Consider the following 25,404-nt stretch of genomic DNA (forward strand, 5'->3'; position numbering starts at 1 on the left):
TCAAAAGAAATGTTCAACTCTGTGAGATGAATGCACACATCACAAAGAAGTTTCTCAGAATGTTCTGTCTAGTTCTTAAGTGAAGATATTTCCTTTTCCACCATACGCCTCAAAGCACTCCAAATGTCCACTTGCAGATTGTACAAAAACAGTGTTTCAAAACTGCTCAATGGAAAGAAACGTTCAATTCTGTGAGATGAATGCAAACAACACAAAGAAGTTTGTCAGCATGCTTCTGTATAGTTTTTATGTGAAAATATTTCCTTTTCTACCATAGGCCTCAAGGCGCTCCAAAGGTCCACATGCAGATCCTACAAAAATAATGATTCAAAGGTGCTCAATCAAAAGAAATGTTCAACTCTGTGAGATGACTGCACACATCATGAAGAAGTTTCTCAGAATGCTTCTGTCTAGATCTTAAGTGAAGATATTTCCTTTTCCACCATAGGCCTCAAAGTGAACAAAATGTCTGCTTGCAGATTCTACAGAAAGAGTGTTTCCAAACTGCTCAACCAAAAGTAAAATTCAACTCTGTAGGTTGAATGAAAACATCACAAAGAAGTTTCTCAGGATGCTTCTGTCTAGTTCTTACGTGAGGATATTTCCTTTTCCACCATAGGCCTAAAAGTGCTCCAAATATCGACTTGCAGATTCTACAAAAAGTGGGCTTCAAAACTTCTCAATCAAAAGTAAGGTTCAATTCCCTGAGATGAATGTACACATCACAAAGAAGTTTGTCAGGATTCTTCTGTCTAGTATTTAAGTGAAGATACTTCCTTTTCCACCATATGCCGCAAAGCGCTCCAAATATCCACTTGCAGATTCTACAAAAAGAGTGTTTCAAAACTGCTCAATCAAAAGAAAGTTCAACTCTGTGAGATGAATGCCCACATCACAAAGAAATTTCTCAGAATATTTCTGTCTAGCTTCTCTATGAAGATATTTCCTTTTCCACCATAGGCCTCAGTGTTCCAAATGTCCACTTGCAGATTCTACAAAAAGAGTGTTTCAAAGCTGCTCAATCAAAAGAAATGTTCAACTCTGTGAGATTAATGCATACATCACAAACAACTTTCTCAGAATGCTTCTGTCTAGTTATTATGTGAAGATATTTCATTTTTCACCTTAGGCCTCAAATCACTCCAAATGTCCACTTGCAGATGTTACAGAAAGAGTGTTTGAAAACTACACAATCGAAGGAAAGGTTCAACTCTCTGAGATGAATGCACACATCACAAAGAATTTGTCAGAATGCTTCTGTCTAATATTTATGTGAAGATATTTCCTTTTCCACCATAGGCCTCAAAGCGCTCAAAATGTCCACTTGCAGATGCTACAAAAGGAGAGCTTCCAAACTACTCACTCAAAAGAAATGATCAACTCTGTGAGATGAATGCATACATCACAAAGTAATTTGTCAGAATGCTTCTGTCTAATTTTTATGTGAACATATTTCCTTTTCCACTGTAGGCCTCAAACCACACAGAATGTCCATTTGCAGATAGTACCAAAAGGGTTTTTCAGAACTGCTTAATCAAAAGTAAGGTTCAACTCTGTGAGATGAATGCGCGTATCGCAAATAGGTTTGTCAGAATGCTTCCACCTAGTTTTTTTGTGAAGATATATCCTTTTCCACCTCAGGCCTCAAAGAGCTCCGCATGTCCCCTTACAGATTCTACAAAAAGAGTGTTTCCAAACTGCTCAATCAAAAGAAATGTTCAACTCTGTGAGATGAATGCACACATCACAAAGATGGTTCTCAGAATGCTTCTGTCTAGTGCTTATGTGAAGATGTTTCCTTTTCCACCATAGGCCTCAAAGCGCTCCAAATGTCCACTTGCAGATTCTACAAAAAGAGTGTTTCAAAACTGCTCAATGAAAACAAAGTTTCAACTCTCTGTGATGAATACATACATCACAAAGAATTTTCTCAGGATGATTATATCTAGTTTTTATGGAAAGATATTTCCTTTTCCACCATAGGCCACAAAGCTCTCCAAATGTCCACTTACAGATTCTACAAAAAGAGTGATTCAAACCTGCTCAATACAAAGAAATGTTCAACTCTGTGAGATGAATGCACATATCACAAAGAAGTTGCTCAGAAAGCTTCTGTCTAGTTTTTATGTTAAGATATTTCCTTTTCACCACAGGCCTCAAAGCACTCCAAATGTCCACTTGAAGATCAACAAAAAGAGAGTTTCCAAACTACTCAATCAAAAGAAAGGTTCAGCTCTGTGAGATGAATGCACACATCACAAAGAAAGTTGTCAGAATGTTTCTGTCTAGTTTTTATGTGAAGATATTTCCTTTTCCACCATAGGCCTCAAAGCACTCCAAATGTCCACTTGCAGATAGTACAAAAAGGGTGTTTCAAAAATGCTCAATCAAAAGTAAGGTTCAACTCCGTGATATGAATGCACATATCACAAAGTAGTTTGACTGAATGCTTCTGTCTTCTTTTTGTGTGAAGTTATTTCCTTTTCGACCATAGACCTCAAAGAGCTCCAAATGTTCACTTGCAGAATCTACAAAAAGAGTGTTTCCAAACTTCTGAATCAAAAGAAAGGTTCAACTCTGTGAGACGAATGCACAGATCACAAACAAGTTTCTCAGAATGCTTCTGTCTAGTTTTTATGTAAAGATATTTCCTTTTACACCATAGGCCTCAAAGCTCTCCAAATATCCACTTGCCGATTCTACAAAAAGAGTGTTTCAAAACTGCTCAATTAAAAGGAAGGTTCAATTCTGTGACATGAATACACCAATCACAAAGAAATTTGTCAGAATGTTTCTGTATAGTTTTTATGTGAAGATATTTCCTTTTCCACCATAGGTCTCAAAGCGCTCCAAATATCCACTTGCAGATTCTACAAAAAGTGTGTTTCAAAGCTGCTCAATCAAAAGAAATGTTCAACTCTATGAGATGAATGCACACATCACAAAGTAGTTTCACACAATGCTTCTGTCTAGTTATTAAGTGAAGATATTTCATTATTGACCATCACCCTCAAAGTACTCCAAATGTCCACTTACAGATTCTACAAAAAGAGTGTTTCAAAGCTGCTTAATCAAAAGAAATGTTCAACTATGTGAGATGAATGCACACATCAGAAAGAATTTTCTAAGAAAGATTCTGTCTAGTTTTTATGGGAAGTTACTTCCTTTTCCACCATAGGCTTCAAAGCCCTCCAAATGTCCATTGCAGATTCTACAAAAACAGTGTTTCAAAACTGCTCAATGAAAAGAAATGTTCAACTCTGTGAGATGAATGCACACATCACAAAGAAGTTTCACAGAATGCTTCTGTCTAGTTTTTATGTGAAGGTATTTCCTTTTCCACCGTAGGACACAAAGAGCTCAAAATGTTCACTTGCAGAGTCTAAAAAAGAGTTTTTCAAAGCTGCTCAATCAAAAGTATGGTTGAACTCTGTAAGATAAATGCACACAACACAAAGAAGTTTCTCAGAATGCTTCCGCCTAGTTGTTAAGTGAAGATATTTCCTTCTCCACCATATGCCTCAAAACACACGAAATGTCCACTTGCGGATTCTACAAAAAGAGTGTTTCAAAACTGCTCAGTCAAAAGAAAGGTTCAACTCTGTGAGTTGAATGCACACATCACAAAGAAGCTTGTGAGAATGTTTCTGTATGGTTTTTATGTGAAGATAATTCCTTTTCCACCATAGGCCTCAAAACGCTCCAAATGTCCACTTGCAGATTCTACAAAAAGAGTGTTTCAAAGCTGCTCAATCTAAGGAGAGGTTCAACTCTGTGTGATGAATGCACACATCACAAAGAAGTTTCTCAGAATGCTTTTGTCTAGTTATAATGAGAAGATATTTTTTTCCACCATAGGCCTCAAAGACCTCCAAATGTCCACTTGCTGCTCCTATAAAAAGAGGGTTTCAAAACTGCTCAATTGAAAGTTGTGTTCAACTCTGTGAGATGAATGCATACATCATGAAGAAGTTTCTCAGAATTCTTCTTTCTAGTTTTTATGAGAAGATATTTCATTTTCCACCACAGGCTGCAAAGTGCTCCAAATGTCCAATTACAGATTCTACAAAACGATTGTGTCAAAACTGCTCAATCAAAAGAATGGTTCAACTCTGTGAAATGAATTCACACATCACAAAGGAGTTTGTCAGAATGCTTCTGTCTGGTTTTTATGTGAGGACATTTCCTTTTCCACCATAGGCTGCAAAGAGCTCCAAATGTCCACTTGCAGAGTCTACAAAAAGAGTTTTTCAAAGCTGCTCAAAAAAAAGAATGGTTCAACTCTGTGAAATGAATGTACCCATCACAAAGAAGTTTCTCAGAATTATTCTGTCTAGTACTTAAGTGAAGATAGTTTGTTTTCCCCCATAGGCCTCAAAGCACTCCAATTGTCCACTAGCAGATTCTACAAAAAGAGAGTTTCCAAGTTGCTCAATCAAAAGAAAGATTCAACTCTGTCAGACGAATGGACACATCACAAATAAGTTTCTCAGAATGTTTCTGAACAGTTTTTATGTGAAGAAATTTCCATTTCCACCATAGTCCGCAAAGCGCTCCAAATGTCCACTTGGAGATTCTACAAAAAGAGTGTGTTAAAACTGCTCAATCAAAAGAAAGTTTCAACTCTGTGAGATGAATGCACATATCACAAAGAACTTTCTCAGAATGCTTCTGTCTAATTATAATATGAAAATATTTTGTTTTCCACCTTAGGCCTCAAAGCTCTCCAAATGTCCACTTGCAGACCCTTTTCCACCATAGGCCTCAAAGCGCTTCAAATATCCACTTGCAGATTCTGCAAAAAGAATATTTGAAAGCAGCTAAATCAAAAGAAATGTTCAACACTGTGAGATGAATGCACACATCACAAAGGAGCTTCTCAAAATGCCTCTGTCTAGTTTTTATGTGAAGATATTTCCTTTTCCACCATAGGCTGCCAAGCGTTAAAAATATCCCCTTGCAGATTCTACAAAAAGAGTGTTTCCAAACTGCTCAATCAAAAGTATGTTTGAACTCCGTGAGATGAATGCACACATCACAAAGAAGTTTGTTGGAATGATTCCGTCTAGTTTTTATGTGAAGATATTTCCTTTTCCACCTTAGGCCACAAAGCACACTAAATGTCCGCTTGCAGATTCTACAAAAAGAGTGTTTCAAAACTGCTCAATGAAAAGAAAGGTTCAACTCTGTGAGGTGAATGCACACATCACAAAGAAGTTTCTCAGAATGCTTCTGTGTAGTTTTTAGGTAAAGATATTTCCCTTTCCACCATAGGCCCCAAAGCGCTCCAAATATCCACTTGCAGATACTACAAAAAGTGTTTTTCAAAACTGCCGAATCCAAAGAAATGTTCAACTTTGTGAGATGAATGCACACATCAGAAAGAAGTTACACAGACTGCTTCTGTGTTGTTTTTAGGTGAAGATATTTCAGTTTCCACCATAGGTCTTGAAGCCCTCCAAATATCCACTTGCTCATTCCACAAAAAGTGTGCTTCAAATCTGCTCAATCAAAAGAAAGTTTCAATTCTGTGAGATGAATGCACACATCACAAAGTAGTTTCTCAGAATGCTTCTGTCCAGTTTTTATGTGAAGATATTTCCTTCTCCACCATAGACCTTAAGGCGTTCCAAATATCCACTTGCAGATTTTACAAAAAGAGTGTTTCAAACTGCTCAATCAAAAGAAAGGTTCAACTCTGTGTGTTGAATGCACAAATCACAAAGAAGTTTCTCAGAATGCTGCTGTGTAGTTTTTATGTGAAGATATTTCCTTCTCCACCATAGACCTTAAAGCGCTCCAATTATCCACTTGCAGATCGTACAAAAAGAGTGTTTCAAACGGCTCAATCAAAAGAAAGGTTCAACTCTGGGAGCTGAATGCATAAATCAAAGAAGTTTCTCAGAATGCTTCCATCCAGTTTTTATGTGAAGATGTTTCCTTTTACCACCATTGGCCACAAAGCGCTCCAAATATCCACTTGCAGATTCTACAAAAAGTGTTTCAAAACTGCTCAATCAAAAGAAAGGTTCATCTCTGAGACATGAATGCACACATCACAACGGAGTTTCTCAGAAGGCTTCTGTCTAGTTTTTATGTGAAGATATTTCCGTTTCCACTATAGGCCGCAAAGCGCTCCAAATATCCACTTGCAGATTCTACAAAAAGAGATTTTCCAAACTCCTCAATCAAAAGAAAGTTTAAACTCTGTGAGTTGAATGCACACATCAGAAAGAAGTTTTTCAGAATGCTTCTGTCTGGTTTTTAATTGAAGATACTTCCTTTTCCACCATTGAGCTCAAAGCACTCCAAGTATCCACTTGCAGATTCTACAAAAAGAGTGTTTCAAAACTGCTCAATCAAAACAAAGTTTCAACTCTGTGAGATGAATGCACACATCACAGAGAAGTTTCTCAGAATGCTTCTGTCTAGTATTTATGTGAAGATATTTCCTTTTCTACAATAGGCCTCAAACCGCTCCAAATATCCACTTGCAAATACTACAAAAAGATTGTTTCAAAACTGCTCAATCAAAAGCAATCTTCAACTATGTGAGTTGAATGCACACATCACAAAGAACTTTCTCAGAACTCTTCTGTGTAGTTTTTATTTGAAGATATTTCCTTTTCCACCACAGGCCCCAAACTGATCCAAATATCCACATGCAGATCCTTCAAAAGAAGTGTTTCAAAACTGTTCTATCAAAAGAAAGGTTCAATTCTGTGAGATGAATGCACACATCACAAAGAAGTTTCTCAGAAGGCATTTGTGTAGTTTTTATGTGAAGATGTTTCCTTTTCCTCCATAGGCCTCAAATCACTCCCAATGTCCACTTGCAGATTCTACAAAGAGTGTTTCAAATCTGCTCAATCAAAAGAAATGTTCAGCTCTGTGAGATGAATGCACACATCACAAAGAAGTTTCTCAGAATGCTTCTGTCTAGTTTTTAAGGGAAGATATTTCCCTTTCCTCTAGAGGTCCCAAAGGCCTCCAACTTTGCAGATACCACAAAAAGAGTGTTTCAAAACTGCTCAATCAAAAGAATATTTCAACTCTGTGAGTTGAATGCACACATCACAAAGAAGTTTCTCAGAATGCTTCTGTCTAGTTTTTATGTGAAGATATTTCCTTTTCACCATAGGCCCCAAAGCACTCAAAATATCCACTTGCAGATTCTACAAAAAGAGTGTTTCAAAACTGCTCAATCAAGAGAAACATTCAACTCTGTGAGATGAATGCACAGATCACAGAGGAGTTTCTCAGAATGCTTCTGTCTGGTTTTGATGTGAAGATATTTACTTTTCCACCACAGAATGTAAAGTGCTCCAAATATCCACTTGCAGACACTACAAAAAGAGTATTTCAAAAGTGCTAAATCAAAAGAAAAGTTCAACTCTGTGAGGTGAATGCACACATCACAAAGAAGTTTCTCAGAATGCTTCTTTCTTGTCTTTATGTGAAGATATTTCCTTTTCCATTCAGAACCTCGTAGCAGTGTTCTGTAATCCTGTGTGAGGGACAAACACTCAGAATCCAGCCACTGTGTACTGGAATCCTATCTGAGGGCACACATTTAAAATCCAGATGTAGTCTCCTTGCTTTAGTGAATACACTTATCTCCTTTTCCTGCTATACATTTAGGCAAATTATTTTTCTGTATCTTAAATAAATGGTAAATACCTGAAATTTCTTACTTTTTCCAGGTAGAGTGTCTTCACTATTTAGCTGTAGAAGTATAACTATTTTTGTCTGTGTCACAATTTTGTACTCAGGAACCCTGGCCATGTCACTAGCCAAATGAACATAACTTATGGAATACATGGACAGCATCCAGTTGATATGCTCTAGAGAAAAATAGCAGCTACCGTAGACTTCAGGAAAGACACATCGAGCAAATGACAAAAATGTGGGTTTCCTACCTTCGGGGAGTCTAAGAATGCAGTAGAAAGTGATGTGGAGCAAACATCTTTCAAATGGAAGGAAGGGATAGGGAAAGGAAGACTGTTAGAGGCTCTTTTGAATGTTAGAGGCAACATAAAACATATTTGGATGTGTATTCTAAATAAAATGCAAATGTCAAGAAGGATGTCAGCTGTGAGTGGGACTCAGAGAAAGAGAAACGTTTTGGACTACAGAGGCCTGCAGTACAAGTGCATCTACAATTTTGTTTAGGGAATCCAATGCCTCAGGTATCTATGAGAGGCAGAATTTTCCTATGGAGCCAGCGGCAAGTTTCCAGAGGAGAAATACAGTACAAGCCACTTTATTTTGGAGTAAAAGCCTTTTGTACAAAAATTACCCGACCCCTCCTTTTTTGAGAAACAATTTCACATTGGGATACTAATAAGAAGGAATGCTCAGTCATGAATAAGTGTGACCCTGTTGTGATCTGAGAATTATAGGATCATAGTAACTACAACCAGTCTTCCATCATTCCATGGAAATTGCATGTATGCCACGTTCCCTTCTCAGTTTCCAAGGGACCAATTAATGAACAGGCTGCTCACATTTTCAGCATCCTACTCCTGACACACTCCCACCCTTCTTTCTATTTATCTGTGATTCATAGACATTTGCCTATGACTGGATTCCTGAGGAGAAAAAAGTCTGGATTACAGACGGCATTCCTTGTTATGGAAGGCCCTTCCTTCTGAAAGTCTATTTCTATCATGTTCTTTCCCTGTGCTGTCAAAGCGTCACCCCTTTGTACAAAGGAGAAGAGAAATCCATCAAGTAAATAAAATTTCATTTACCTTTGTAAAAAACATTTCTACCAATTCACGTGGAGGACCTTATGGTTTGGTCTGATAATCAGAGATTTGAAAGAACCTGATATTGTTGGCCAGCAGATTAGAAAAGAGTTATTAGAGAGAGATGGCTCAAGTGATAATAACTGTGTGCCTTGTGAATGCTCACCTAAACCAAAGATCACTGAAGATAATGTATTTTACCATAATGTTTTAATCTCAGGTAAATGACAATTAGGAGACAAACACTTGTTTATCTCCTGATTTGTATTGATCTGAATTAAGCTGTCTGCCATTTGGAGAAATTTAAATGCTATTTTAAACACACAGTCTTGTTACTTGAGTTATTTATGATCTTAAGCGGCTCCTCTCCTTTTGTGGGTTAGATTGTGACTTCAAAAAGAAAATATATATATTAGAGTTCTAGCCCCTGATGTCTGTGAGTATGACTTAATTTGAAATCAAATTATTTGCAGATGCTGTATAATTATGATATGCTAGATGAGCTCATAATGCATTAGAGTGGGCCATAATTCAATATGGTTGATATCCTCATAAGAAGGGAAGAGGAAACAGAGACGCAGGGAGGAGATGGCCATGTGAGGATGGAGGTAGAGAATAAAGTGAGGTATCCTCCAGCCAAGCAATGACAATGAAGCTCAGTGATCACCCGGTGCTAGAAGAAGCAAGAAAGGATTTTTTCCCGGGTCCTTCAGAGAAAAATGCAGCACTGCTAACTCCTTCATTTAAGATTTCTAGCTTCCTGAACCGTAAAAGAATAACTTTATCTCATTTTAAGCGACCTAATGTGAACCAGTTTGTCACAGCAGATATAGGAAATTACACCTCCTTAAAGAATGCAGAATCCTGGCCCATGCTTGCCTCATACCTATTGAATGAGAATCTAAGGGCTCTAGAATCTGCATTTTGAAACTAATACATAATACACAAAGAGAACTCACTAAGTACTCTACATGCACTTCATCCTCACAAGCCATGAAGTAGTTTACTATTATAATTCTCATTTTACATATGGGAAACTGGAGCATTAAAAGATTAAGTAATTTGCCTACAGTCACTCACATAACCAGAAAGTGGAAGAGCTGGGATTCAATCCCAGTTCCAGACATCCTGATATCCTGGGTTCAGACACCACACACTTAGCAACTATTACACACTTAGCATTATTATTATTATTATTATTTTAATCACCATCTCCACCTTCTTAAGCACTCAAAAGTTGAAATCCAGTGGTGTGTTGCTGTTTCCATTCATAGCAAGTTATAGCCAAAATCATAAATTACACTTCCTCCAAAACAGTATACTGACTTCTCATCTCTTTTTAAAATCCCTTCCGTCCTTCTTTTCTTTCTTCTCTTCTCTTTTCTTTTCTCTTCTTTCTCTTGCTCTGTCACCCAGGCTGGAGTGCAGTGGCATCATCTCGGCTCACTGCGACCTCCACCTCCTGGGTTCAAGCGATTCTCCTGTCTCAGCCTCCCAAGTAGCTAGGATTACAGGTGCCCAACACCATGCCCGTTTAATTTTTGTATTTTTAGTAGAGATGGGGTTTCACATCTTGGCCAGGTTGGTCTTGAACTGCTGACGTCGTGATCCATTCACCTCGGCCTCCCAAAGTGCTGGGATTACAGGCATGAGCCACTGTGCCCAGCCTCTTTCACCCATTGAAATCTCATTTCAACAATTTCCATCTTTTTTGAGTGGTATTTTTGAAGTTAGAAATGAATTCCCTATAATACATAGTGAGAATATTTATGGGAGCTTCCTAATTGACTTTCTAAACATTCTGCATTGCTTCTCATTTCCTTCTTTAAATTTTCTTCTACCTTGACTTCCTTAAGACCACTCAATGTTGGCCCCATGCTTTCATTTTTTTCTTTTTTCTTTTTTCTTTTTTTTTTTTTTTGAGATGAAGTTTCCCTCTTTTCACCCAGGCTGGAGTGCAACAGTGTGATCTCAGGTCACTGCAACCTCCACCTCCCAGGTTCAAGAGACTCTCCTGCCTCAGCCTCCCGAGTAGCTGCGATTACAAGCATGTGCCACCATGCCCAGCTAATTTTGTATTTTTACTAGAGATGGGGTTTCTTCATGTTGGTCAGGCTGGTCTCAAACTCCCAACCTCAGGTGATCCGCCCGCCTCGGCCTCCCAAAGTGCTGGGATTATAGGCATGAGCCACAATGCCCAGCCCATGCTTTCTTTTTAATAACTCCTTGCTGCCTAGTTTTTCATGTCCACTGTGTAAGTACTAGTCTTAATGGGTATTTCTTTTCTTACTATTCTGCACCAATGTTTCCCTGATTGACAATAGTTTTCCTGAAATGTATTCTTGGAATGGAATTCTATGATACGCTTAGAAAATTCTGCATACCTTATACTTCAGAATGTGTATGTAAAAGACTCCAGTAAATGATCCAGGGAAGCAAAAATATTTGTGTGTTTTGCGAGTTGTATTCATATGTGTATAAAATTCCCACAGCACTTTGGGTAACAATGCTCTGCACACTTTTCCTGTGCTCCTTTTATCCATTCCCACACTTCCAGAATTTCCTTTGACGTTTGATTTTCTTTATTTTTTTTTACTCCAATATTTTCCTGTAGGTTTCAAACCTATATTTTAAAATGTCAACTGATTCTCCCCCTCTGTCTTCACCACCTGCATCTCAAATTTGACATAGCCATAAACACATTTTATATTTTGGCAAATAAATCTATTTCTTTTAAAGCATTGCCCATCTCAGCTAATGATGATAATATCAAGCCAGTCGCCAAGAAAATTTAGAGTATTTATACCTTGAATCTTCCTTCTAAATGAATTATTAAGTTCAGCTGTTTCTACCTTGAATTACCTTTCTATTCTGCCATTTCTCTTCTGTGTTGCTGCTAATGTTTTAATTTAGTCATTCATCACATCATGCCTGTACTGCTGGAATAATCTTGACTATTCTTTCTGACTTTTTCTTCTAACTGCATCTCAAAAACTTCTATCTAGAATGAAAATAAGTATATATATATACTATATATACATATATACATACACAATATATGTATGTATATAGTATAAGTATAGACATGCTATATACTATATATACTATATATTTATATACACACACACCCACTATGCTTTTAAAAATTGTTTACTTATGTCCCATCATTGAAGGGTAAAATACAAAATCACTGATATTGAGAGACATTCTCCTCAATCATTTAACATTTTCCTTCACAAACCTGTGCTGTAGCCACACCCAGAACAGGTTATGTTCCTTCAAAGACACACACACTTTTCTATTACTCTCCTTTTACTCCTTCTATTCCATCTGCTTAGACCATTTTTTACTTGTTTTCTGTCTATCTTCATTCATTTTTCAGGATCCAATTAAAATATTGATACAAAGCCTGAGATCTTTATATCTTCTCTTATTTAAATTACTGGAGCACCAGATAACTTCCTCTATTATAATTCTTACTGTATACAACCATAACTCTCATTTGAAAACAATGAATACATAATTATAAAATCAGATATATCATAAAATGATTGGTATCAATATGTGAAAAAAATCTTTAATGTTGAAAGTACAAGATTACAAGCCATCTGAAAGTAACTGAACATCAATCAGAGAAAAATGCTCATCAGTTTTTGATGAAACCAAAAGTAAGAGAATTTGGTATTAATCTACTACATCATTGGTAAATTACATATTAATTATTGTGAGAAAGAAATGATTGATGGAATTTAAAGAAAATCGGTTTTCCTTTATTTTTATTATTCTACCTAAAAGTATTATATCTAATTAAAATCATGATTTTAAAATCATCCCATCAAGTATGTCATCACACTAAAATCCATTGTATTTAATTTCTCAACTGAGAAATTGTATTCAATTGTATTCAATTTCTCTACTGAAAAATTAATATAAAAGCAATCACATAGCATTCAGAAATTAATAAATATTTAAAGAAATTAAACAGCATTAGATTTTCTTGTTGTAAAATTTTTTTCTTCTCTCAGTATGGCTTATGTCTCATTGCTTCTATTGAACATAGCACAATTCAAGTATTAATACAGCACCTTTATAAAAGTTGTGAATCTCAGAAATGAACAAGCTTACCTCCCTAGTTATTTATTAAAAGTTATAAGTCACTTTTTTTTAACATCCTAATAATCTTAGAGGGGTATATTTTGTGTTTTTGTTTGCTATATCTTTCATAAAGAAGATCCCTAATGATTTGAAAGTTAGAACCAATTTTCTGAAGGATTGAGCCACGCTCCTTGAACTTGTGTGTTTGTGGGTGGCACACTATGTCTTTTGCAGACCCGGAACCTACCCCTTGGTATAGAACATATTTTCCTCCACCTGCCTTTTAAGTTTTTTTTTCAGCAGGAGTGGGAGGTTTGTGGTTGACCGAAAATAGAACGGGCTACAAAAGCCCTTCCTGTTTGATATTGAATCTGCTATTTGAGTCACCCTTACATTATGAACTGACTGTTAATTAACACATTTGGTAAGAGAATATCCTGATCTGCTTTGCATGTGAGGCTCTCCCAGTAATAAACAAAGAAGCATAATCAAACAAGATTTTAATTTCTCTATGCCCTGTTAGAAATTCAGATATAATTCAAGTCATCTTGGAAATTTTAAGTTGCATTCTGATGTCGTCTCTGTTCTGGCCATTGTGCAATGGGCCTTCAAATGTTGTAGTAGAGGCCAACTGATATTCCATTGTTATTCATTTATACACAGGTATATATATGGTGTGTGTACACAAATATATATATAAATATTCATATATGTGTACATGTGTACATACATACATATGGAGGTAATACAAGTTTGCATTGTTTTTAAAATTTTTTTACCCAAATTAACAATGACTCTATTGCATATCTTTATTGGTTATATCACATTTATATAAATAAATTTATATCAGTGACAATTTCCAAGTAAGTGAAATTTGAATTGGATTCAGGGTTTTATTTTTTTGAAATTTCCGATTAAAATTACTTGATTTCTTAAATTTTATCTTAAAATATTCAAGTCCCATTTGTAAAAAAAAAAATAGAGGATGAAAATGAACTGTGTCTTTATGAGTCACAAATTTTTATTTTACTTTACTAATTGTTAAAATAATATTTTTTCCATGAGGCATTTTATAATGCCCTCTTTATTTATTTATTTTTTTGGTGATGTATTTTTTTTATTAGTATTATTATACTTTAAGTTTTAGGGTACATGTGCACAATGTGCAGGTTAGTTACATATGTATACGTGTGCCATGCTGGTGCACTGCACCCACTAACTCGTCATCTAGCATTAGGAATATCTCCCAGTGCTATCCCTCCCCCCACCCCACAACAGTCCACAGAGTGTGATGTTCCCCTTCCTGTGTCCATGTGTTCTCATTGTTCAATTCCCACCTATGAGTGAGAATATGCGGTGTTTGGTTTTTTGTTCTTGCGATAGTTTGCTGAGAATGATGATTTCCAATTTCATCCATGTCCCTACAAAGGACATGAACTCATCATTTTTTATGGCTGCATAGTATTCTATGGTGTATATGTGCCACATTTTCTGAATCCAGTCTATCATTGTTGGACATTTGGGTTGGTTCCAAGTCTTTGCTATTGTGAATAATGCCACAATAAACATACGTGTGCATGTGTCTTTATAGCAGCATGATTTATAGTCCTTTGGGTATATACCCAGTAATGGGATGGCTGGGTCAAATGGTATTTCTAGTTCTAGATCCCTGAGGAATCGCCACACTGACTTCCACAATGGTTGAACTAGTTTACAGTCCCACCAACAGTGTAAAAGTGTTCCTATTTCTCCACATCCTCTCCAGTACCTGTTGTTTCCTGACTTTTTAATGATTGCCATTCTAACTGGTGTGAGATGGTATCTCATTGTGGTTTTGATTTGCATTTCTCTGATGGCCAGTGATGGTGAACATTTTTTCATGTGTTTTTGGCTGCATAAATGTCTTCTTTTGAGAAGTGTCTGTTCATGTCCTTCGCCCACTTTTTGATGGGGTTGTTTGTTTTTTTCTTGTAAATTTGTTTGAGTTCATTGTAGATTCTAGATATTAGTCCTTTGTCAGATGAGTAGGTTGTGAAAATTTTCTCCCATTTTGTAGGTTGCCTGTTGACTCTGATGGTAGTTTCTTTTGCTGGGCAGAAGCTCTTTAGTTTAATTAGATCCCATTTGTCAATTTTGTCTTTTGTTGCCATTGCTTTTGGTGTTTTAGACATGAAGTCCTTGCCCATGCCTATGTCCTGAATGGTAATGCCTAGGTTTTCTTCTAGGGTTTTTATGGTTTTAGGTTGAACGTTTAAGTCTTTAATCCATCTTGAATTGATTTTTGTATAAGGTGTAAGGAAGGGATCCAGTTTCAGCTTTCTTCATATGGCTAGCCAGTTTTCCCAGTGCCATTTATTAGACAGGGAATCCTTTCCCCATTGCTTGTTTTTCTCAGGTTTGTCAAAGATCAGATAGTTGTAGATATGTGGTGTTATTTCTGAGGGCTCTGTTCTGTTCCATTGATCTATATCTCTGTTTTGGTACCAGTACCATGCTGTTTTGGTTACTGTAGCCTTCTAGTATAGTTTGAAGTCAGGTAGTGTGATGCCTCCAGCGTTGTTCTTTTGGCTTAGGATTGACTTGGTGATGCGGGCTCCTTTTTGGTTCCATATGAACTTTAAAGTAGTTTTTTCCAATTCTGTGAAGAAAGTCATTGGTAGCTTGATGGGGATGGCATTGAATGTGTAAATTACCTTGGGCAGTATGGCCTTTTTCACGAGATTGATTCTTCCCACCCACGAGCATGGAATGTTCTTCCATTTGTTTGTATCCTCTTTTATTTCCTGGAGCAGTGGTTTGCAGTTCTCCTTGAAGAGGTCCTTCACATCCGTTGTAAGTTGAATTCCTAGGTATTTTATTCTTTTTGAAGCAATTGTGAATGGGAGTTCACTCATGATTTGGCTCTCTGTTTGTTTGTTGTTGGTGTGTAAGAATGCTTGTGATTTTTGTACATTGATTTTGTATCCTGAGACTTTGCTGAAGTTGCTTATCATCTTAAGGAGATTTTGGGCTGAGACAATGGGATTTTCTAGATGTACAATCATGTCATCTGTAAACAGGGACAATTTGACTTCCTCTTTTCCTAATTGAATACCCTTTATTTCCTTCTCCTGCCTGATTGCCCTGGCCAGAACTTCCATCACTATGTTGAATAAGAGTGGTGAGAGAGGGCATCCCTGTCTTGTGCCAGTTTTCAAAGGGAATTCTCCAGGTTTTGCCCATTCAGTATGATATTGGCTGTGGGTTTGTCATAGATAGCTCTTATTATTTTGAAATACGTCCCATCAATACCTACTTTATTGAGAGTTTTTAGCATGAAGGGTTGTTGAATTTTGTCAAAGGCCTTTTCTGCATCCATTGAGATAATCATGTGGTTTTTGTCTTTGGTTCTGTTTATATGCTGGATTACATTTATTGATTTGCATATATTGAACCAGCCTTGCATCCCAGGGATGAAGCCCACTTGATCATGGTGGATAAGCTTTTTGATGTGCTGCTGGATTTGTTTTGCCAGTATTTTATTGAGGATTTTTGCATCAGTGTTCATCAACGAAAATCAATATATATCATAACAGCTCTGTAAATGTTTCTCTGAGTTCTGTGAGCCATCCTAGGAACTTAATTGAACCCAGGGAGGCAGCTCATGCGAACCCTTTTTTTTTTTTTTTTTTTTTTTTTTGAGATGGAGTCTCATTCTGTCTCCCAGGCTGGAGTACAGTTGCAGGATCTCAACTCACTGCAACCTCTGCCTCCCGGGTTCAAGCGATTCTCCTGCCTCAGCCTCCCTGGTAGCTGGGCTTATAGGAGCCCACCACCACACCCAGCTAATTTTTGTATTTTATTTCATTTATTTATTTTTTTGAGATGGAGCCTCACTCTCTCACCCAGGCTGGAGTGCAGTGACATGATCTCTGCTCACTGCAAGCTCCGCCTCACGGGTTCAGGCCATTCTCCTGCCTCAGCCTTCCAAGTAGCTGGGACTACAGGCATCCGCCACCATGCCTGGCTAATTTTTTTTTTTTTGTATTTTTAGTAGAGATGGGGTTTCACCATGTTAGCCAGGATGGTCTTGATCTGACCTCGTGATCTGCCTGCCCCGGCCTCCCAAAGTGCTGGGATTACTGGTGTGAGCCACCATGCCCAGCTTAATTTTTGTATTTTTAATATAGATGGGGTTTCACCATGTTGGCCAGGCTGGTCTCAAACCCCTGATCTCAAGTGATCCACCCGCCTTGGTCTCCCAAAGTGCTGGGATTACAGGCGTGAACCACCATGACCGGCTGTGGATGTAGTTTTTAGCCAGGCAGTCAGAAGTATGCGTCTCCTGGACTTGGAATTAGTGCTTGAAGTGGGGCTGGTCTCATGGGATCGAGCCATCAATCTGTGGGATTGGACACTATCTGCAGGTAGACAGTGTCAGGATTGAATTGAATAAGAGGACACCCAGTTGGTCTCTGTGAGAAATGTTTGGTGTGTAAGGAAAAGCCCCCACACAGCCAGCCACAGAAGTGTGCTATTGTTGAGTGTGAGAGTACAAGGGAAAAACAGTTTGCTTTTTTGCTTTACAGTGGGATATTTGATCCATAGGTCTATATCTAAGCACATGAATAGAATGTGTTTGGGCCTGGTTTTTTAGTCTTGCTGGTCAGTAACTAGTTTGACAAGAGAGACTAGCACACTGATCCCAAAAGAACTAGGCCAAGAGCAGATAGGATTTGTGGAAACTTGAATCTCTTATTAGCTCCTTAAAAGACGTACTTTTCTAGACTTCTTTGGAGCCTGGGATTCTAGTACTGGTGAGTTTCCACCAGCAGCAGACTCCCTGAAGATTTGCTAGCCCTCTGCAGGGTTGGCAGGCCACTACCACATTTAGTTGGCTCCTAGGGTATGTTCCACACCAGACTTCCCATTGTGGGAAGGCCAAGAGAACTGAAGGCACAGTCTCTACTCTGGAGGTGGGGAAGTGGGAGAGGTGGTAATTTAATTAACAGTAGATGGTGAGTGAGGCGACTTGGTAAGGTAAGAGGACACACAAAGGAAGTAACTGCAGTAAACCTTAGCTGGCGGCACAAGTGAGGAGGTGTGCTTGAAAGAGAAATGGAGTGTCTGGAGGTGGGTGAGTATATTCTGGTAGGTGTGACAAAGGCACTGTTCCTCCAACACCAGTCCTGGGAGAGGCATATGATATGGTTTGGCACTGTCCCCAGCCAAATCTCATGATGAATTATGAGCTTCAGTGTTGGAGGAGGGGCCTGGTGGGAGGTGACTGGATCATTGGGGTGAATTTCCCCTTTGTTGTTCTTGTGCTAGTGAGTTCTCATGAGATCTGGTTGTTTAAAAGTGTGTGGCACTGCCCCTTCACTCTCTCTCTTTCCTGCCGCCATGTGAATATGTACTTGCTTCCCCTTTGCCTTCCCCATGATTGTAAGTTTCCTGAGGCCTCCCCAGCCATGCCTCCTGTATAGCCTGCAAAACTGAGTCAATTAAAACTTGTTTCTTTATAAACTATCCACTCTCAAGTAGTTCTTTACAGCAGTGTGAGAACAGACTAATACAGCATGGGATCCCAAGTAACTATGCATTCAGAGAAGAAACACAGGTATGTTTGGGAACTGGATGATGGAAGGTACAGGGAAGCACAGTAGGTAACTTTCATGGGTCCTACACTCTACAACATATTCTTGGGGTTGGAATGAGTCAAACAGGAGACTGATGTCCAGGATGGAATTGGCTGTTTATGTTCCCAGGTGTAGGTCTCTTCCTTAACAGATCACGGTACCTTCATTACAAATGGCCTGGGAAGCGTACTTAATGCAGAAACCCCAGCAAATTCTTACAGGGGTTAGTCATGCAGTTATACATTTTCATTCTGGGATTTCTAGGGGCTTAATAAAATTCCTTCATTGGATCATTTAATCCAACATAAATTATTTCCCTACACCTACTTTATACTTGCTCCCTGATTTCATACCAGTGAGTATAGCCTGATGTAACTAAACATTCTGAATTTTCAGTGATACCCAGAGAAGAGTGTGATAACCAATTCTCTCAAAAGCGATTTACTGCAAATATTTTCATTTACAGTAAGTCCTTACTTAACATTGTGGATATGTTCTTGGAAACAGTGACTTTAAGCCAAATGAGGTACTGTATGGCTTCATAACTCAACTCTTTTTCCTATCAATTAGACTATGGGAAAACTGGTTTCGTATGCATTATGTCCTTTTGCTTAAAGTGGTAGTTTCCAAGAACCTATCAATGACATTAAGTGAGGACTTATTGTAATCTGATATCTGCGGGTGGATAATTTAAGGAACACATACATAGTTAAGCCTGTAAACTGCTGCAAGTTCCAGATATTATCAGTTCTATTTCTCCACAATTACAATTCCAGTTTTGGGGTTTCTTTTTGCTCATTAAATTTGAAAAGCCAATTCCAGTTTTAAAGCTTGACCCTTTTCTTATAACTTTTTTTATAACTGATAATATATCAGTTATATCAGTTATATTTCTTAGGCTTCCCACGAAACCCTCAAACTGACTCTGAGGGTGGCCTTGCTATCTAATTTACAAAACCGGTTATCTTGGTTTGCGTTCATTTTATTTCCCTTGCATACATTGCTTAGCTGCTTCTGATTATATGCCTCTTAGCCACGGCTGGATAGAAAACTGTAATAAGAGAAAAGTGTAACTAAGAGACACAGAAGAAAGAGAAATTCCATGAGCACCAGATACTTTTATGGGTGCCTTTTGGAAGCTCTAAATTGAGATGTATCTTTGTTGTCAATTTATGCTATGAATCCAAACAAAAAATGGGGGGAAAAAAGCAAGTAGGCTGTAGATGAAAGTGGAAGAAGAAAAATGAGTCTCTCTATATATATATATTACCAGTTGTATGAAAGTATATGAGTCAATATTCCATCAATACCTAGAAAAATAGTAGATCAATATGCTGATTTTAGGGTTGGACACAAAAGTGTTATAAGCATCTTTTATCTTTTCTTTTTTCCCTCCTTGACTCTGAAGAGAAACACCATTTTTCTACGTATGCAAAGGGTAAAAATTCAGAACTAACACGCAGGGATTAATAGCAGTGAATTGCAAACTCAACTCAGTGGTATAGTACCTGGCAACATTATTACTCAGCATATTTCTCTGGCTGAGGCTGATTTCATTTAAAGTAGTTTTATACTTGTGCTAAAAATAAGTGTACATCCCGTTAAGGGAGAAAAGATCCTCTACACAATGGATTGGACCTACATAACCTTATGTACCAGAGAGGAAAACATCATTCTCATGAGTCACAAAGCTTTCTTCTTCTTGTCAATATGATAAACAGTTTCCGGAAATTGAGAACGACGCTGGTTACTTTCCTTCCTCCTGAACATGCCACACTGAAGAGACAGGGATGACTCCTTCCCTATGGGACAGACACACATGTAGCTTTCCCTGGGTTGTGGAGGAAGGCATGGCCACAACACCATCGGCAGCCTGCTGCAGGGACCTCACGATGAGAGGAAGCAACGGATGCCTGGGCCAGGGAAATGCATATTTGGGAGAAAGCAGGAAATTCTGATGTAGAGATAGGGAAGAACCCTGGGGAAAAGGACCCAAGCTGGGCGGGGAGGAGGAAACCACCAGGATCCCAGGATCAGAGACAAAGGACACAGGGACACAAACAAAGTGAAGCCAGATGGAGAGGGCAGGCTCACGGGGAGAGCAAGCTCACAGGGAGAGCATGAGCCAAACCTGGCTTATTTCACACTCATCAGAGAGACTGCACAGATGGGGCCAAACCAGGGCCCAGGAGCATCGGAGAGAGGAGGGCCATTTCAAAGACTTTTGTAAAATAAGCTCAAAGTTTCTTTGTTTATTTGTGGGTGTGGGAGTGGAAATGTAGGGAAAGTGAAGAGAGTGGGGAAAAAGGGATGGGTGATTTTGTAGGCAAGATGCTCCCTGAGGAGGTCCTGGTGGACCTGCTGTGGGGAGCGGCATTCTGCACACTCTCATATCATGGGGAGCGCATGACTACATTACTGCTTACACATCTCCAAGTGCAGCTTGGGGGGTGAATGTTTAATTGTCTCACTGTAACTGTCTAAATCTCTGGAAAATGTGAAGGGTCATGCATTTGATTTAAACCTATGAGGTCTGAATGAATTCTCCTCCATGCCTAACCGAGTGAAGCAAGTATATAACCAACCATGCATCCCTAAGCAGGGCCGGTATGAAAGGGAGGAAACGCCTCCCCACTGAGCTCGCAAAGAACTTCATCACTGACCTGAATCAGATCCAGCAGGAAATGAAACACTGAGTACATACTTTTACAGTAGAGGGAGGGGGACGGAAAACAAAGTGAGCTGAACTGAAACGTGAGAAAGAACAGAATGGCAGTGAGTCCACGGGGCAGGGCCACAGCTTTCTTTTTTCATGGCCCTCAGTCCAGTAACCCCACCCGGCATTCGTAGCGGGTGACATCACTGATGCCCCAAACATGCTCCAGCAATTTCCTGCTTTCCAGAGTCCAGCCGAGCAATGATGTCAGTGGTGCACCTGGGTAAAGATATGGCAGGGCCGGGTCACAGGGAGTGGGGACAAAGGCCAACCCAGTTAAATAAACTGCTGGTCTTCTAGGGCCTGGTCCCTAGGCAGGCTTCCACCATGAGATAGGTATAGCCCAGGCCAATCCCAACAAGAGGAAAAAAAGCATGTACTTGGCCAGGGGCGGTGGCTCACACCTGTAATCCCAGCACGTTGGGAGGTTGAGGCGGGTGAATCACGAGGTCAGGAGTTTGAGACCAGCCTGAACAATGTGGTGAAACCCCGTCTCTACTAAAATGGGAAAAAATTAGCTGGGCGTAGTGGTGGCCGCCTGTAATCCCAGCTACTCGGGAAGCTGAGGCAGGAGAATCGCTTGAACCCGGGAGATGGAGGTTGCAGTGAGCCGAGATCATGCCACTGCACTCCAGCCCAGGCAACAGAGTAAGACTCTGTCTCAAAAAAAAAAAAAAAAAAAAAGAATGCACCCATGCAGTGCCTCCTGTCACCCTCTGCCCAGAAAGGGCACAGGGGCCAGGGTGAAAGAGTTACAGGAAGACAGAGGGAAGGAAACCATGCAGACATAACCACATGGGGGCAGGCCCTAAGCTGCTGGGACCTCCACAGTGTATCCCTTTCCTCCAACTGGGAGACGGAAGCACCGATGGTCTTTCTCTACAGTGCCAGGAGCCACCCTGCCCCCAGAGATACCCTACAATCAATGACTACCATCTAAATGCTTCTGGATAGTTTCATTCCTTGTAGATGATATTCCAAATATTATAATTTGTACTTCTCCACAATTACAATTCCAGTTTTGGGGTTTCTTTTTACTCATTAAATTTGAAAAGCCAATTCCAGTTTTAAAGCTTGACCCTTTTCTTAAAAGTTTAACTTCTCTTTTTATTCAGGCTTCCCACTAAACCCTCAAACTGACTCTGAGGGTGGCCTGGCTAATTTACAAAACCGGCCAGGCTGCCTAACCCCTAGATTCCAGCCCAGAGTGTTGCCATAAATTGCTGTCAAGACATGCTTCTATGTCCCATGTTTGCCAGTGAGAAAAGGGTTCATATTCTAAGTTCTTCAAGTCTCTCTCACTGCCTCAATGTGAAGTCAATGGAAAACAGTCAAATACACCAAAAATTAACTTCAAATGGATATCTGCTATGAATTCCAACTTGGTTGGACACCTCTCCAGGCCAACTGTTGTGAAAATGCATTGTTGTTTTAAAAAACACTGTGAGAGATGGCTGGGCATGGTGGCTTACTTGAGGTCAGGAGTTTGAGAACAGCCCGGCCAATATGGTGAGACCCCAGTCTCTATGAAAAATATAAAAATTGAGCCAGATGTGGTGGCATGCACTTGTAGTCCATGCTACTTGGGAGGCTGAGGCAGGAGTATCACTTGAACCTGGAAGGCGGAGGTTGCAGTGAGCCGAGATCATGCTACTGCACTCCAGCCTGGGTGACAGAGCAATACTCTGTCTCAAAAAAAAAAAAAAAAAGAGAGCGAGAGAAAACACTGTGAGAAGAAAGAAGTCAATCACCCCCTCTCCAATGCCCAACACAGTAAGCAAGAAGGGCCCAGGAAAAAATTAACAGGGAAAAACAATCTTGCATTTGCTTAGTGGAATCTGGGGTTTGCACACATTAGTCAGAGATAGACAAATCATACTGAATACACTTCTTATAGAAACATTCTAGCTCTTATGGCCTTTCCTTGCTGTCCCAACTTTTGAGGTGCGAAAACACAGCAACACAGCCAGGACCGGCCAGGTGACGGCACGGAGCCCGCTCCCACAGGCTGTGTGTGTGTTCTCACTCTCTTGCAACTGGCCTGAGTTAAGCCTTCTCCCCAAGCACTTGCAGTTTATCATCGCCCTATTTACTGTATTTTCATGTTATAAAAGTGATATACACCCAACGTAGTAATTTGATCTATACAAAAAAGAGAAGAAAAAAAGCTACTCATAATATCACTGTCTAATTTAAGGTTTTGGTGTAGTCTTTCTAGTCTTTTTCTATATGGAATGTAATTTACTTCTCAAAAATATCATTTCATATATTTTGCTTACATATTAGCAATTTTGTCATGAAATTTATGCCAACTGATTAAACAGCCCTTGTAAATTACAGAAACTTAAAGACAATATCAAAACAATGTGACCACAAGACAAAGACCACCTACTACTAAATTATTTTTGGCATGAGATTATTTTTTGAGAAGTTTTATAAACTATTAGGTTTATTGAACACTATAAACTGTAATCCTTGAAAGAATTTTGGAAGCATACCATAACAGGGTAATTTGTATTAGAATATAGGGTTGGAAAACCTTAAAAAACAACTTGCTCATTTCTTCCTATATCAAAGATTTGTATTAGAAAATCTATTTCTTACAAAAAGATGTACTAAGTGGTATTATGTCAGTCAAGCATCTTGTATTATTTTCTAGCTTTCAATAATATGTATAATGTCGTAAAAAAGAGGGAAGAATACACAAAATACATATGAAGCTTACTAGGAATGAAGAAAGTTATTTTAGGAAGGAAAAATTGGTTACCATCAAGGAATATGGAAAACACTAGCAATGCATGTAAGAATGACCTCAAAGGTCTTAGACATCCACGAGCTGGGAATGCTTGTGCTGGGTGCTTCAGTTACAACAGCATGGGGAAGTTAAATAGACTAGTGAAGCTGTTACACCAGTTAATAGTATTTATTATTATTTGTGGCCACCAATGCCAATTAAAACAATAATTAAATAGAACATGAGGAAATAATTCAATGGTAGGAAAAAAAAATCTGGCCTACAAGTGAACATGGAAAGTAAAAGTAAATATTTAGAAAGTGAAATCAGGAGCGGAAAAAAGCTCCAGCATCTCACCATGGGGTCTTCCAAAGCCAGCAATACTGGAGATGTTTATTGTTCAAAGATGGACTTGCTTGGGTTGGGATTCTCCAACTAGAGCCAGAGGGGAGATTCTCTGCTTCCCTTGAGGACACAACAAGAGAGGCTTTCTTATAAAGCCTGCCACATTCTGTGCCTGTATTGTTTTATTTACTGGAGTCTATCATAAGGCCTGTGAGGAAAGGACTGAATCTCTTTCTCATAGCCGTTGGGCTGATGGCCCTGCGTGCTGTAGGCATTTAATAATTCACTGAGTAAATGAATGAACCCTGCAGGAGATTGGGAGCCTTTCTGATCTTGAGGTCTCAGTTTGGACTATCTTTCTGGAGTGGATAGACGAATATGTTTTTCAGCAGCACTCTAATAAGCGCACATTGGGTGACTAAGCAGAAGAGTGATTCGTTTTGCTAGAATTTTCTCACCTGCAGGAGCCAGTCCCCCTGGTGTCCCCATTCCCTGTCCCCTCAGTCATCTCAGCAGGAAATTACTATCCTGTCTCCCACATGGGTGATGAATGTTCAAGGCATTTCAGCAGACTGTGGTAAGGCCCAGAATGGGTTCAAGTAAAAGTAAATACCAGTCCTTATTAGGAGATCCTGGCCCCTCTGATGCATGTGTCCCACTACACATGCAGCTTCCTGCTCTGTCATAGAAAGCAGCCCTCTAGGGCCACCACCTCCAGTGAGAGTTTCCTGACCTCCAGGAACTTCTGTAGTCAGGCATCACTCCCTTCCCTCACACCCCACACCCGATTGTTCCAGATTTCATCACTGTGCACTGATGCTCACTGCGACCCCACATGTGGCCACAGGAGGAACTCGGCTGAGGGCTGAGAAGACCAGATAATGACACAGAGGGCTCACTTCAGGAAACCCAGAGAGCTGCAGCGGCTACTCCAGGGCCATTCCACGCATTCATTTTCTAACAAGTCATAAGTCAAAGAGTGACATCAGGAACGGACAGCCTGGTGTCCAGGCATCAGCCATGGCAACAGATTCTGATTTCCCAGAACGGCTTTGGTCTTTACCTGGTGTTGGATATGGTAGTGTTAGCTGGAGTGGGAGGAGATTCACATTGTATATTTGTTTAGTGACTCCAAAGATTTTAAAT

General features: G+C 39.2%; 1 protein-coding gene across 5 annotated transcripts in view; it reads right to left on the reverse strand.

Annotated features, from left to right (window-relative positions):
- Window positions 1-25,404, reverse strand: part of LOC117978678 (monofunctional C1-tetrahydrofolate synthase, mitochondrial-like) — a 120,194-nt gene that overhangs the window by 82,184 nt on the left and 12,606 nt on the right. For 2 of the 5 annotated variants that reach the window (XR_008954458.2, XM_057298697.1), the window contains exon 4: window positions 19,562-21,398. The exons of 2 other annotated variants lie outside the window; for them this stretch is intronic. Coding sequence is in view for 2 of the 3 variants with exons in the window: in XM_057298697.1 (XP_057154680.1) it covers window positions 21,387-21,398 (12 nt within the window). In the remaining variant the exon portion in view is untranslated. Of the gene's footprint in view, window positions 1-3,849; window positions 7,508-19,561; window positions 21,399-25,404 lie in introns of those variants that run through there. One more of the 5 variants, XM_055091849.1, reaches the window with a different exon arrangement.

Source organism: Pan paniscus, chromosome 11 (genome assembly GCF_029289425.2).
Source record: "Pan paniscus chromosome 11, NHGRI_mPanPan1-v2.0_pri, whole genome shotgun sequence".
Taxonomy (NCBI): Eukaryota; Metazoa; Chordata; class Mammalia; order Primates; family Hominidae; genus Pan; species Pan paniscus.